Source organism: Gopherus flavomarginatus, chromosome 15, assembly GCF_025201925.1.
Source record: "Gopherus flavomarginatus isolate rGopFla2 chromosome 15, rGopFla2.mat.asm, whole genome shotgun sequence".
In the NCBI taxonomy this organism is placed as follows: Eukaryota; Metazoa; Chordata; order Testudines; family Testudinidae; genus Gopherus; species Gopherus flavomarginatus.
In genome coordinates this window covers 21,241,212-21,256,291 of record NC_066631.1, presented here as the reverse complement: position 1 = coordinate 21,256,291, position 15,080 = coordinate 21,241,212, and the positions used below count along the sequence as shown (strand labels likewise).

Here is a 15,080-nt window from a genome sequence, read left to right as displayed (position 1 = left end):
AGCCTCATATTTTTATGTATGTACCATATAAAAGCAAAATAAACCCAACCCCAAATCCAACACAGATCTTCCCATTCTTAAATAATTTGGCTCACCACACAAGTCAAAACACAGGATGTATTTCATACCAGTAAGTAACATTATAAAATGTAAACCCTAGTTTGGGGTAAAATTCTCTACAGATTGCATTGTGCTCAGGGATCTTTTCTTAAGATCTTTAAAATCACTATTTTTTTTTTGGGCCTTTTTCTTTTTTAAAGTCAGCAACTTGTCTTTTAAAAAAAAGACACTGATAATTGGAAAGAAAAAGGACAAAATAGTTTAACAAATCAGCAAATGCCATTGCTTTTGGTGGCTATACTTGTAAAACTGTCAGCTGTAGTCTATAGTGTTACAGATGTCTTCAGGATCAAAGCTGACAAAACATGACACAAGTCTATAAGGTTTGGAAACTCAGCCCTCTGGCACTTTGACGGTCTCTAAAGAGAAATATTTTATATTATGATATTTTTTAAAAAACAATTGTTTTAATTTAGTGCTTGTGAAAAATTCTGGCCTGTTTGGTCCCAGTGTACAAAACCAATAAATATCTGGGGAAAAGTCCAAAGAAAACATGGGGATCAACTAATTGTTGATGAGAAAAAAGGGACAGGAGTACAGATTAAGGCCCAAAACAAGGGATCCAGAAAGGGGCATAGAACAGAGAGTCCTGAACAATGCCCACTGCCCTGAGACTCTAGAGCTGTGGTTCTCAAACTTATTTGATTGTACCCCCCTTCTTTGTGTCTGTCGTCGTTTACGCCCCTGCTCACCACCCAAGCACATATGCTGATTTAAAAACAAAACAAAACAAAACATGCAACTCTCACTAAATATTAAAAACAGTAAGGCATTGATTCAGACAGAGCCAATGATCCATTGTAATAAGAGCAAATCTACACTGTGATTGTGGTTGATGCTTACAAATAAATGTGCACGCTGCGTCATGGCGAAAACAACTTTGTATAATGCTGGGCAAGCTTAACAAATCCGTCAAAACACACAGCATCCTTAGAGTCAAATGCACAGCACCATCTGAGGACCTGATATGTCTGGAGGAATCGGTTTTCCTAGTTTAATTCATTGCTCTGGGTAAAATTTGCTGTGTGCAGTAAGATTATTTTCCCCTAAAGCCGCCGCCTCCCCACCCCCCAAAATACATTCTTCCCCCCCACTCCTATTGAGAACCTCTGATTTAGGGAATCAGTGAATGCTAGTTTGACGGCCCAGGAGACTGAATCTTTTGTTTAAACACAGAATAGATACAGCCTGGGTAAGCACAGTGTAATGTGCCCCAGCTCTCACCTGGAGGGGCCAGAGAGAATACTTCATAATTCCACAGTCCATTCAGTCTTTCAACAATCTGAAGGGATCCCCAACATGATTGCCAGTTAGTGCCATATATGCCGGTGGTTTCTGTGATCTGGCACGTCTCTGTTGGGAACTGGATTTATATCAACAAATTAATTTTGTAACAATTTTCAGCTACTGTTGACCTTAGCTGGATTTGAACCGGTGACACAGATGTGAAAGGCACTTTCTCTCCCATCATAGAATTATAGGGCTGGAAGGCACCTCAAGAGGTCATTTAGTCTATTCCCCTTATGCTCAGGCAGGGTTAAATATACATCCCTTACAGATGTTTGTCTATCCTGTTCTTTAAAATCTCTAATGATAGGAATTCCACAACCTTGCTAGGTAACCAGTACCAGGTTTAACTATCCTTATAGCTAGAAAGTTTTTTTTTCCCCTAATAGCCAAACTAAATCTCCCTTGCTACAAGCTAAGCTGAATACTTATTTTCCTACCTCAGTGGACCTGGAGAATAATTGATCCTTCTCATCTTTAGAACAATTTTTTATATATTTTTGTCCCATGCCCATTAAGCTTCTCCTCTGTGACTTGAGATGCCAATTCTTTCAACCTTTTCCCAGAGGTCATGTTTTCTAAATAAATAATTTTTAATATTAACAACAATTATAACTTGCATTGGGTAATATTTTTGATTAGTGAGTAAAATTGTATTTGTTTTTTCATTATCATCATCATGATAAAGAGAAGAGAATAAATGTTGTGCCTGAGGATTTCCAGGTTAGTTTTGTTTCAGGAGTCATCTAGTCCCACGAAACTTAGAGATAAAATTTTTACAGCCATGCACTGACTTTTCTTTCTTATGATTAAATAACTGGGAAAAATATTAACAGAAAATAATACTCTAGATGGATACAACTATGAAACTGTTGGGTGTTTTCTCTATAGAGTTATGGACATTTTCAGGGTGAAAGCTGTCAACATGGGGAAAAGATGGGAGATCATCTGGACAATGAGCTTTTGTTTTGGCGTTTTGAGCATCTGTAAAGACTGACATTAGGAAATGTTTGTATTTTATGTATTTATGATGACTAACACTCAAGGCTGTATCAACTTGTCTCTTAGTAATTCAACTTTCTACAGAATGTTACGCAGTATGAAAATGACCCATACAGTCAGAGAAGTCATGAAGAAAAATCAGTCAAAAGCAAGGAAAAATTCTTTGGTGAAATGGAACAATCCTGAGCCTTGGTCTCGTCAGAATTCTTTGCAGATTGCTCAGTGTTGCCTTTGATGCTTTTTAATCTTCTTTTCTTTAGTTAGCTTCTTTGAAATGAAAAATAAAGCCTTATAGCACAGTACAATCTAGCTGCATCATTAATGGAACAGATGGTCATTTTTGTCTTGGACTACAAAATTGTATCGCTAGGTATCTGTCCTTTTTGGCAAGGTTACCTGCTTGAATTTAATATCATGCAATAAGCGATATTAAAGATCTGAAAAATCCACAAAAATATGATGAGGGGAAAAATTAAAATGAAATCAGTGCATGAGGAATGATACACTGTTTTTCCCTCACCCTCAGGAAACTGTTTCTTTGTAACTCATGGTGCATGGTCATTTGTGGTTCCAGGTCCCCTTTTAAAAAAATAAGTATGTTATATTTCATAATGAGATCTATGTCTGGTTGGTACGTGTCATTGAGATAACAACAGGTGTGTGTGAGAAGAAAGTAAAGAGCTGATGCTTGAAATATGGTCTATCCATTCTCCCACACCATTTTCCATAGTTATTCCAGTCTTCTGGAATAAGGCCTTGAGCCCTAGAGATCATCCGATGCCTTCCTGTAGCATCGCATCCCACTCCCAGGAATTCATCTGGTAAAGAGCTTTTCTGTGTAATACCCAGGCCCATTGATCAGTATCGTTACTAGTTGGCATGTAAACTTCCCCTTGTCTGTCTCTGAGCTGATGGTTTAGTTTGTGTGTTTGAACACATGTTTTTTCCAGCATATCTATGAGGCTGAAGGAGTATTTTACTCAGCATATCTATGAGGCTGAAGGAGTATTTTAATGGAAGATTGAGTACCAGAGCTTTGCCACAAGCATGTCATTCAAAAATGGAGCTGGGGATTTATTACGGGCCTGAGATGCTGAATACTTTCAAATCTCCATAGCTTCAGTGAGTTGAGGGTTCTGCCACCTCACAGAACTGGAACCATTTTAGGTTTTAATGTATTCCTCACATCAACTGTTGTTGTGGACAGTAGTTTTCTTTTCATTCCTTGTTCTGAAGAATACAGGTTCAAGCTTGGAAATCCTAGATGCATGGAGCTCTCTTTGCCTTTAATAGGAGTGAGAGGTGTTTGGTGATTTGGAGTGTATATGTCGTCTTAATTCATTACTGTGGATAATTTCTGAGACTCAAAAATTAGAGATGGAAAAGGCCTGTTAGGTAATTCATGTTTATCTTTATCTTAACAAGAGTGAAGAAACAGAAAGCTTTACCTTTATAAAAAAAAATCAAATCAAATCTATGTTTATTTACTTCCACTAGGTGGATCCTCTGTCTCTCACATATTCTCTCTCCAGACATGATAATAAGAGGTTACCTTACAGCCCTTATCTGCATTCCTGAATGCAAACAGTATCCCATGGTAGTGTAAATTTCAATCACTGATGAGCAGCTGTGACCTCTGGATTGGGCATTTTCTGGCAGTTGATGTCTGGCTGGAGGTATGGACAGCCCAAGGCAGAGCTGTTAACCACTAGGAAATGCTGAGCCCCGTGGTCTTGTTTATCCAGTTGAAACTTATACTGTAAAATCCTGGCTCCCTCAAAGCCTATGGTCCTACAGGTCACCCATAACAAGAGACATGAATGTCCTAGCAATCAGTTGATATGGTCTGTATGTTTTGAGCATGCACATCCCTGATCCAGAAACATCTCCTAAACTCTGCCAGCCTCCCACACAAACTATTTGTATTACAGGAGTAATCTGCGGGGGGGCAGCACACAGGGGGCACAGTTGGGATGTTTTTGCAGGATTAATGTGCACCCCTCTCTGTGGTCCAGCATTTTGGCTCCATATTTGGTGCTAACCAAGTCAGTGGCAAGAAATGTGTCTTGTCTCTGGCTGAAAGAGAAAATATGAAGAGGCCATATCACATTTCCTAGGGACTGTCGTATCATAGCAACAGTTATCTGTCTCACTGCTGTGCCACTGCATCATTTAATGTTCCACCGCTTTTTCTCAAGGGTGGAATCCATGCCAGTGTAAAAATTACTGCACATGAATTGGTAGTGTTGTTGGGTAATTACAGTACAAAAATATATAGCTACAAAATACATCGTTATTGACTCTGTTTAGAATGAACTGTTGCTTCTGCATAAGAATATGGGATTTTATTCCTCCCCTTTCAAAGGACTTTTAATGGAAAGCTGAATATTAAAGCTGGTGAGAAATTTTTTTGTCAAAATGCTTTTTGTTGGAAAATGCTAATTTGTTGAAACTGAAACCCTTCATGGTGAAAGATCAGTTTCAACAAATTTCCCACGTCGAAAAAATTATGCCAAAAAAGTTTCAAGATTATTAAAACATCCCTATTTTTATATTTTTCAAGTGACACATTTCATTTTTTGGTTTAAAATAACTTTTTGTTTAGAAATATAAATTAATTTATAGGTTAGTTTTAAAAAAAGTGAAAAGGCCATAATTGAAATGAAATGTTTCGAATTATCTAAACAAAACATTTTGTTTGACCTGTTCTAGATGATGATGATGATTGATTATTTATTTATTTTGCCTTTTTGGCTTGTGAAAAATTTTTGAGTTAATGACTTTTTAACTGACTTAAGATCAGAATTTTTTTTTGTTTCTTTTAAGTTCTTGCAGGATGGGAAAACTGTCCTCTCTCCAGCTATCCTTTACTATGTGTTAATAGTGCCTGGTTCCCTTAACTAGATGTGGCTTTTCTTGTCACTTTTCCCCCAAACTGAGGACTTTACATGGAAAATGAAAACACTGTTCCTGAATAATTTATGATCAACAGCAGAAACAGAGACTTTGTTCTACACTAGCACTTTTGTTGGCAAAACTTTTGTTGGTCAGTGGGTGTGAAAAAACATCCCTGACCTATGTAAATTTCATCGACTAAAGCACTGGTGTGGACAGCACTATGTCAGCGGGAGATTCTCTTCCACTGACATAGCTACTGCCGCTCATTGGGGGTGGTTTAATTATCCCAATGAGAGAGCTCTCTCCTGCTGGCATAGAACGGCTACATAGGAGAACGTTCTGACCTGTGCCGCTGTAAGATCCATAATGTAGGTATAGCCAGAGTCCCTGCCATGAGGACCTAGAAAATATCCATGTCAAGAAATGCATCACCTTACTGATCACCCTGATTAACATGGAGAGGCCAAAGATTCAGTGCTTATGGGAACTGAATTCCTTCTTTGCCCCTACAGAAGGTCTCTCCAGGTCAGAGTTGAGGATGATGTGAGAGGTTCACATTTCTGCTGCCCATGCTTTTGCTTGTTCTGTAATTCTATGGAGGACGTCATATCACTAGTGTCAGTCTGGCTTCTTTAATGGGCACTAAAAATATCATTCATAAAAAGATTGCAATATTGTTTGGAAACCACCCAGAAGCAACCATGATTTACTGACTACCTTGGCTTGTCAGGTCTCACTATTGTGGAGCACTGACAGCATTTACACAGTGATGTAAGTTACTGCACTGTGAAAGCAATTGCCAAAGTGTCATAAAAGCTTTAAAAAAAGCTAAACAACCCTTGCCTTTGTGCAGCCTGGATAAACTGCTTTCTGTTGTGTTATCTAATCTCAAGGTTGACACTATCACAGCAATGTAGATTGAACCTAACCTCTTTTGAGGAAATACAGTCTTTGAAATACAAGAGAGGAACCAAAATGACACAGAAATCTGAGAGCCCTTGGTGTTTGACTTTAGGTTCAGAAAGTTCAATACATTTCTCTTGCTAGAAATTGCTGATATAGGGATGTGTGGATTGGGGTGGAGCTGCAGTCTAAGGGTATGTCTATACTGCGGGATTATTCTGATTTTACAGAAACCGATATTTGGAAACAGATGTATAAAGTTAAGGGCACGCAGCCACAATAAGCACATTAATTCGGTGGTGTGCGTCCATGTCCCGAGGCTAGCGTCGACTTCCAGAGCGTTGCACTGTGGGTAGCTATACCATAGTTGCCGCAGTCTTCCCCACCCATTGGCATTCTCCCCATACAGAGATTAGATTCAGTATCTCCCATACAGTCCATGCTGGAGCTCTTTTTTGATTCTGGGACAGTATGGTCACCTGTGCTGATCAGCGCTCCATGCTGAGCAAACAAGAAAAAAATTCAAACGTTCGTGGGGCTTTTCCTGTCTACCTGGCCAATGCATCCGAGTTCAGATTGCTGTCTAGAGCGGTCACAATGGTGCACTGTGGGATAGCTCCCGGAGGCCAATACCATCGAATTGGGGCCACACTAACCCTAATTCGAAATGGCACCTCTTCGGGGTGGAGTACAGATATCTATATTAAGAGCCCTTTATATGGAAATAAAGGGCTTCATTGTGTGGATGGTGCAGGGTTAATTCAGTTTAACGCTGCTAAATTCCAGATAAACTCGTAGTGTAGACCAGGCCTAAGGAAGAACAAAGTCACATTACCTGAATTACCACATATGGGCAGACCTTCACCAGGATATTGGTTCTCTATACTAAATCAATTAATATATTACATTTTTGTTTTCCCTTTTTGCACAGCTGACGACTCAACACAAGATGGTGCTGTCATCCATTACTTACATCGGCTGCTCCCTATCCATCTTCTGTTTGACTATCACTCTGGTCACGTTTGCTATACTGTCGTGAGTAATTTTAACTGTATACCTGGCTGAGCAAATATAACCCCGAAAGTTTGGCAGTTTAATGCCAACATTTTCATTTCAGACCACCAAACTGGATATTTTCAGGTGTTCAAAGGTTATTAATTCCCTAAGCCCCTTTAATTAGATTCTGCACATATATTTGTAACAGTTGGCTGGTTGTTCCTCAATTTAATTTCCCAGGATGGGAAGGTCTTTAAATAGCAAGTTACATCCTTGTAATATATATCCTTGTTTTGCCCTGGTTTTAGAATTTGAAAAGAGGGTTTGCGGCTGGTATCAGGGCTGATCCTGAGGCTGATGGGAGTTTAGCTTGAGCAAGGACTGCAGGATTGGGACTTCACATTTGCCTTTATGTTCATCTGAAGCAAGGCTGTATAGAGAGGCATGACAGATGCAGGGGCAATTCTTCCTTCTTGTCTCCCATCCTCTTGTGCTGCATGCATTTGGGAAGGGGTTATTAGAACAGCCACTGAAAGCCTAGAGAGAAGAGAAAGCTGTGGCAAAACCTCCGCACCAGCACCACTTGAACTCTCAGGGTGAAACACTGCACCTTTTGAGGTCAATTTGAGTTTTGCAGTTGCCTTCAATGGGGCTGGGGTCAGGAATGGCGGATGTTCCCTAAAAGGGAGAGGGGCGGCACTGGCACCTGAACCATGGCCCTACCCCTCGTGCATCCCTTCTCCCTGAGCCCCCACCCTTGCGCTGCCTCTTTCCCAGAGGCCCCACTCATGTGCCACCTCTTTCCCCCAAGATTCTGCCCCCACCCCCTACTTGGCCTTTTGGTCCCTCTCCCCTGTCGCTCACCCTTACAGCTGGTAAAAAGTGATGGGGCCATGGACCTCCCTCTTCTGGCACCCCTGGCCAGAATTTCGCCCTCGGGGATTAAGTGGGTGAAGTGCTGCATAGGACTTGTGCTGGCCCCTCTGCTTTGGGATGAATTTCACACCAGGCTGGGAAGAGTTTTTATTTTTTGGTTACCCTGTTTTTTGCTTTTAATCTGCTGAGAATACATCATTGCTTGCTGCTGTCTTATCTCTGTGAAGACACTTCCCCAATCTTACTAAAAGCAACTTTATGAGGGTAACGGTGTAATTGCTAATCAGCTTCTCTCTAGGGAGCTAATACAGCTCACTAGTGACCTATCTGGGGACTGATGCAGGGCAGTAGTCTTGCATGGTCTTTTGCACAGGAGTGAATTCCACCCACTATTTTTTCAGAGAGGTTTGTCAACTAGATATAGGAAAATGCTTAGTCGTTCTTCTAGCTGGATTTCCCTGCACACTATTTTTCTTTCATATTTTAAGTGGCTGACACTAAATTGTACCTAAAATTAAGATTGAGTAAATCTTATAGTGAGCCTGAGCAATTTCTGAGTTGTGTTACTTGACCCTTGACTTAGACACTGAACAAAATACATTGGGCAGCACACTGTAGTATAGAGGCCAAAAACCAAGGTCATGCAAATGAGAATAGGATGCACTCAGAAAGGACCCATATAATGCCAGCCAATTTTGTTTACCACAGTGAGAATTCAGATAAAGAGTGAAACTCCCAAGGTTGGATTCATAATATAATTTGAGGCTGTAGCAATTACTGCTGCATTTCCATATTCATAGACAAGTCATTCACCTGTAGATACTAGCACAATGCAGCATTATAAAAATATGGAAATGATGGGCTTGATTCTCCGCTCAGTCACTCTGATGTAACTTCTTTGACTTCACTGGAGTTACTCCTGGTTTAATCTGTGTCAGTGAGATGAAAAGCAAGTCCAGTGTAGTTAATTGTGAAGAGCTGTAAGATGATTTGGCTATGAAAGATACCAGGTACAACTACATTAACACAGAAACTAATTGTTAAAAATGAAAATGGGTTAAAATGTCATTTACATAGTTAAAGAAAACCCCAACATCCCCAAATTGCCTGTTACTCTTCTGAAGAATCTATAGCCTAGACTCTGATCTCAAGTTTTATTGTCTAAAAGATGCTTTATACTACTTAGTCCTGCCATGAGTGCAGGGGCCTGGACTAGACCTCTTGAGGTCCCTTCCAGTCCTACTATTCTATGTATAACTTTAGAATTGACGCTGAAATATAAAATACTCAATAGACTATAATCCTACATTGGCAGATAGGAATGGGCAAGATGATGGAATAAATCTTTCCTGTCTCTAATTTATATGAATTTGGCATATATTTTTCACACAGAACTGAAACAATTATATCACATCCTACCTTTTGTTTTCAAGCAGTTACTCTACCTCTGCTGGCCTTGTTTTCCAACGGTCCCTTAGTGGAACAAACAAATCCAACAAACCAAGTGAAATTCACTCCAGTGCTTGTGTTAAAGCTCTCTGCACAACTTCAGCCTCCTGTTAGTAATGTGAAAGTCCTTTAGTGGTCTCTCTGTACTGGAAGACTTTTGCCGTTGAGCATTTGAGACAGTTAGGAGGATGAAATCGTTTCATTGTTCAATGAAATGTATCATTGTTTGTTTTTTATTTGTATAACAGTAGTATCAACTGAACTCAGGGCCCAATGTGCTAGGTTCTGTACAAATACACAGTAAGCTACAGTCTTTGCCCCAAAGAGCTTACAATCTACATACATAAGGCAAAGGGCGGGAAGGGAAACAGAGGCACAGAGAGAGGAAGTGGCTTGCCCAAGGTCACACAGCAAATCAGTGGCAGAGCTGGGAACAGTATCCTTGTCCGTTGAGCCCAGTCCAGGGCCTTAGCCACTAGACCAACTGCCTCCTAATCATTTAAGGGATGATTTGACCACCCAAGTGTAATTTCTGAGCATCCTGTTAAGAGGACCAGGTTCAGAAGCTGGATTATATGGGGCGTTTACTGCCCTACACCAACAACAAACCATTAGTTGTCATGTTTATTTAGTTTGTGATATTCCTTCTAAGTCTCACGGTCTGACCGGGTCATGCATGGACGCACTGTGCAAGGCTGGGGTTCGAAGGCACTATGATAATATAACACATGGAAACGCCAGTTCCCAAAGGGCTCCAAAGCCTACATATGTGTTCTTGGGCAGTCAGCGCCTTTGCTAGTGGGAGATCTACTCCATGGATCCCTCACTGCTTCTGACTGTGAGAGCCAACAGCGGACGGGAGAAGGTTTGGGAAGGAAAGGAGGTCTGTTACTTCATACAGCTCCCAGGAAGACACCTGGGCTATGGAACCCATAGGGAAATGGGAGACATCAGAAGGCTTAAAAGAAGAGCTTGGACACAGGTTATAGTCACAAGGCTGAGTTACACCATTCACACATAGCATTTCTTTGAAACCATGCCATGCCACTTAAAATAATGTTATTAGTTTTTTGCTGGAGGACAGAGTCTCATTAGACAACTGAAGGGAAATGTTGCAAACTAGTTTTAAATGGCTGTGAGCTAAGCAGAGTAGAATCTGTCAAATTCTTCGCTTCTGTACACACTGGCAACAGATAATCAGTTTCGAAGAGTGTTGCAGCCTTACTTACTTTCTGGATTGGTGATGCTTCAGTTTATATCTATATGAAGTTCATTACTAGAGAGAGACTTGCACTGTGCAACACTAAGGGGGGAGAGATAGCTCAGAGATTTGGCATTGGCCTGCTTAAACCCAGGGTTGCAAGTTCAATCCTTGAGGGAGCCACTTAGGGATCTGGGGCAAAAATCTGTCTGGGGATTGGCCCTGCTTTGAGCAGGGAGTGGACTAGATGATCTCCTGAGGTCCCTTTCCACCCTGATATTCTATGATTCTAAGTTGTCTCTTTGAATTACTTGTAGGACATAGACAGACCTCTATCTCTCTTCAATAACTGGGTGTTGGCTAAAATGATGACAAAAAAAGCCAACATGACAAAAAGCTATACTTGTTTTCCACCTAGTCTGTGTCATTGTGTCATCTGGTGGTGGGCATTATACGACATATCATCATGAGCAGTTGGCAGTGCGGTGAGATGAGTAGGAAAGATGGAAATACCTATCTTTGTATACAGACAGTACTATTACTCATGATGCCAAACATCCAGCCCAGTTACTGAAATGGTTAAAACTGATAGATAGGGACTGACAGGCATTGGATTAAATAAGAAAATTTGCTGTCCCTAAATCTTCTTCTCTTTTTAGAATCAAATTATGTTGAGGATCTGAAATATTCAGGCAAGTGGAGGTTTTTCACTTCCTGGTTCTGGTGGGGAAACAAAGCAAAAGTGCAGAAAGCTTTTAAGAAAGTGTGTTCTCTTAGGATTTTCAGTCTGCTTTTCTAGAGCTGAGAGAGAGAGGTTCCGACTTTTTGTATTGTGTTAATGCCCAGGTGGCATAATCAGGGTCAGGGCCCCACTGAGCTGGGTATTGCACAGATACACACAAAGATACAGTGCCTGCCCCCGTGAGGCTGGCAATCTTACCCAAGTCAAACCTGAATTTGAGCCTTTTTAGGTTCACTCATTCCTACTGAAATAGGCATAAAATGTTTGTGTTGAATACAAGATAAAATCAAGCTGTGATGTCATTTAGGCTGGATTCTGCAAGATGTGGAGGGTCTTCCGCAAGGTGCTGATCTGTGCCCACTGACATCCTTCGGAGCTCAGCACCTTGCAGGATTGGGCCCTTTATTAATACTCTTCCAACCGATACTAATAGAGCTACTTAACGTGCAACTCAATCCTTTTGGTTTTTTCAGTGTTGTGTCAGCATATGGGGGAACCTGATTAAACATAGCTCAATCTTGAAGGAAGAAAGAACTCAAAACCACATAATAAAAAACAACCCCATGCAAATAAATCATAAATGTATTACTGCTTCTTGGAATATTGTTCTACTCATGAGCCTTTCCTGCTTCACCCAGCTCTGTCAGCACCATGCGTAACCAGCGCTACCACATCCATGCCAACCTGTCATTTGCCATCCTGGTGGCTCAGATCCTGCTTCTCATCAGCTTTCAATTCAGCCCTGGAATGGTAAGTATTGAAAAGACCTTTTCTGTTTGTTTGTTTTTGGCAAGTCACCTCCATGGAAGTAAATACAGCATGCCGAGCGCAAGGTAGTGTGTATTACAACCTTTCTCTTGTTTTAAACACACATCAATGCCAAAAATCCCAACCCACAGCACAAGACAAAGCAAGTTAAAGGCCAGACTGTTTCATCGCTGCATCCATCCATGCTTGGCATTTGCAAAATAAAAACAGAGATGCTGATGGTCAAATGTATGAATCTATTTCTATTCTGTTCCATTCTACCTAGATTCTCATACTGCCCTCATCACCATAATGTCCAAACACCTTATGCATTAAGTGATCTAACATCTGTCATGTTTGGTTCATCCTTTCTCTCCTCTCCTCCCCAGGGAGGAAATAGCATATGCTGTAGTATTTTGTGTCAGTAGGATCTTCCCCCAGTATGTCCATGTTGCACTTTGTTCACATTAGATAAGGAAAATTGAAGAAGTGGAAGGAGGTGAGGTTTCTGGTGGTCCTAGTTCCTGTGGCAGTTAAGTTCTTCAGTCTTGGACTAGCTCCTGAGAAAGCTCTGTCTCCTGCAAAGATGAACTTTACTTGTGTCACAGAAAGTTCTGTTGTGCTGAGGAACAGAATTGTTGACCACAGTCCTTATCCTGGAGTTTTAGATGATTTTTTTGGCTGTCATGGCCTTAGGCAATTGAGCGAATTGAAGATAATGACCAAGACCTTAAACTTGATTCAGTATTCAATGGGAAGCCAGTGTAGAGAGAGAGGATGTGTTTGATGTGGTTGAGATAGCCATGCTGCTGAAGAGACATGCTGCAGGGTTTTGCACTGGCTGGAGTTTCCTAAGGACTGGTGGCTCTGTGCCCCAGGTATAAGTATTGTTGTCGTTCAGGTGGATGGTGATGAAGGTGTGCATGTCCAAAGCCAGGTCATCATCCACCAATATGAGACAGAGTTTCTTAGCTAGGCAGAGACGGTAGGGAGCATTACTTGAGGGTGCTGCTCTGTGAGAGCACTCCTAGACTATGGACTGAATTGACCAATTGTAGGTGTGTACCTGTTTGCAGGAAGGGATCCCTCCCACCATCCAGTTCTTACAAGACTTTGAAAGCAATATACGAACTTATCATTTAAAACTATGGGTCATATTGAACCCTGAGATGCACTAGTCTTCAGTTTATGGACACAATCCTGCAGATGACAAGTTCCTTGCTACAAGCAGCTGCAGGATCAGGACTGATACCATTTGGTACACCAGAAGAATAGAGATGTGCCAAGTTACCCACAACAGATGTAATGAGCAAATAGCTCTGGCTTCCCACCAGAGGAAGAACATGTAGTTTGTTACCACTGATGTACTGCTGTTTGTGTGGGGTTTTTGTTTGTTTGTTTGTTTAAAAGCTATTTAAAATTAATGCAGGATTCTAAGATGTAAATTCCCTCCTGCATCAGGAGAAAACAATCATATTTTCAGATAATATTCCACAGTACTTCAGTTTTTTAATAGAACAAAACTTGGCTGCTTTAGAGATCAGCTGCTGTACCATACTGCTTCTGACAACCAACCTGCAGGGTCTTATTCATCTGTCCTTCTTTCTGTTCTCACTGCAAGCAAATATGAAAGTTGTGTGCTTTTAATTTGGGCAACAAAAACATAGATAAATTTGTATTCATATCAATTGGCATCCTGTGGGCTTCTGGTAAGTTAATAATAATATCTGGCATTTACCTAGCAGTTTTCATCTGAGGATCTAAAAGCACCTTGTAAAACTAGGTACCCTAATTTTCATTTTACAGAAGAGTCATCTGAAACACAGAGCGGGCAAAAGACTAGTAGAAGATCACCCAGTGAAACAACAGCAGAGCCAAGAATAGCGTATAGGGAATCCTGATTTCTAATATTCCACCATCTGGAGGCCAGGGCCTATACTTTTCTCACTAGTGGTCCATGCTGCCCTGCTCCTCACACTAAATATGCCAATATGGCCCTGTGTCTCATGTCTTGGCATCCCTGCATTGGATGATGGTGATTTTCAGCAGCAGTGTCATTTGTGGGGCCATGGCATTTGTCTCTCCACCCATGTGTCAGCCCCTGACATGTACAGCTCAGGGAGAAAGGTTGGCATAAAAACATGAAGGAAAAGTGAACAATTCAACCCCAAACTTCCTATCAGCTGAAACCTCAGCAGTTCCTGAATGAGCAAGATAAGGTGTGGGAGAGAAAATGACAGTGAATGGTTTAGATGGAAAATAAAATGCAGACAGCAGAAAACAGCAACAGTGATACAATCTGAAATAGAAAACAAGGGAAGCTTCACATTAAAATAATGCTCAATAAATCAGGAAGGATGCTAAAACTCCACGAGAGGACAGTCTTGGAGAAATAAAATACATATAGGAGTAACACAACATTGACAAAAAAGACTCTCTCTTCATGATCTCTCTCTTGCAGTTTCTACTGATATGGGGTTTTGAACAAAAGCCCTTTGGCTCCTTGTTCTCATCTGCTCTCCCCACCTACTCTTCTAAAATGCTAAGAATTCTCAATTGCCTTTCTGGTGAAAGCTCCTTTTTTGGATGGCTCTTGCGAAAGCTGACTATGTTTACCAAGCTCTGGCCTCTTATGGTCCTGTCTGCAAGCCTACATAGATGGTTTAATTAAACTTGTTTAGTTAAGCTGATTCAGTTAAACTGATGCAAACTCCTGTGTAGATACTAATTTCATTTTAAGAGTTCTGTATTTCGATTTAGCTTAAACCTTCTCCAAGCTAAATCGAACTAAGCCTACTTCTAAACCAGAATTAGAACAGCAATGGTTTAACTGAAATGCTTTAATATCACACCTTAAGT

The 15,080-nt window shown here is 40.8% G+C and overlaps 1 protein-coding gene across 2 annotated transcripts in view; it reads left to right on the top strand.

Annotated features, from left to right (window-relative positions):
* Nucleotides 1-15,080, top strand: part of ADGRD1 (adhesion G protein-coupled receptor D1) — a 249,784-nt gene that overhangs the window by 157,507 nt on the left and 77,197 nt on the right. For both annotated transcript variants that reach the window (XM_050923502.1, XM_050923503.1), the window contains 2 exons: nt 7,142-7,245; nt 12,113-12,224. In XM_050923502.1, coding sequence (XP_050779459.1) covers nt 7,142-7,245; nt 12,113-12,224 — 216 coding nt within the window. The remainder of the gene's footprint in view (nt 1-7,141; nt 7,246-12,112; nt 12,225-15,080) is intronic.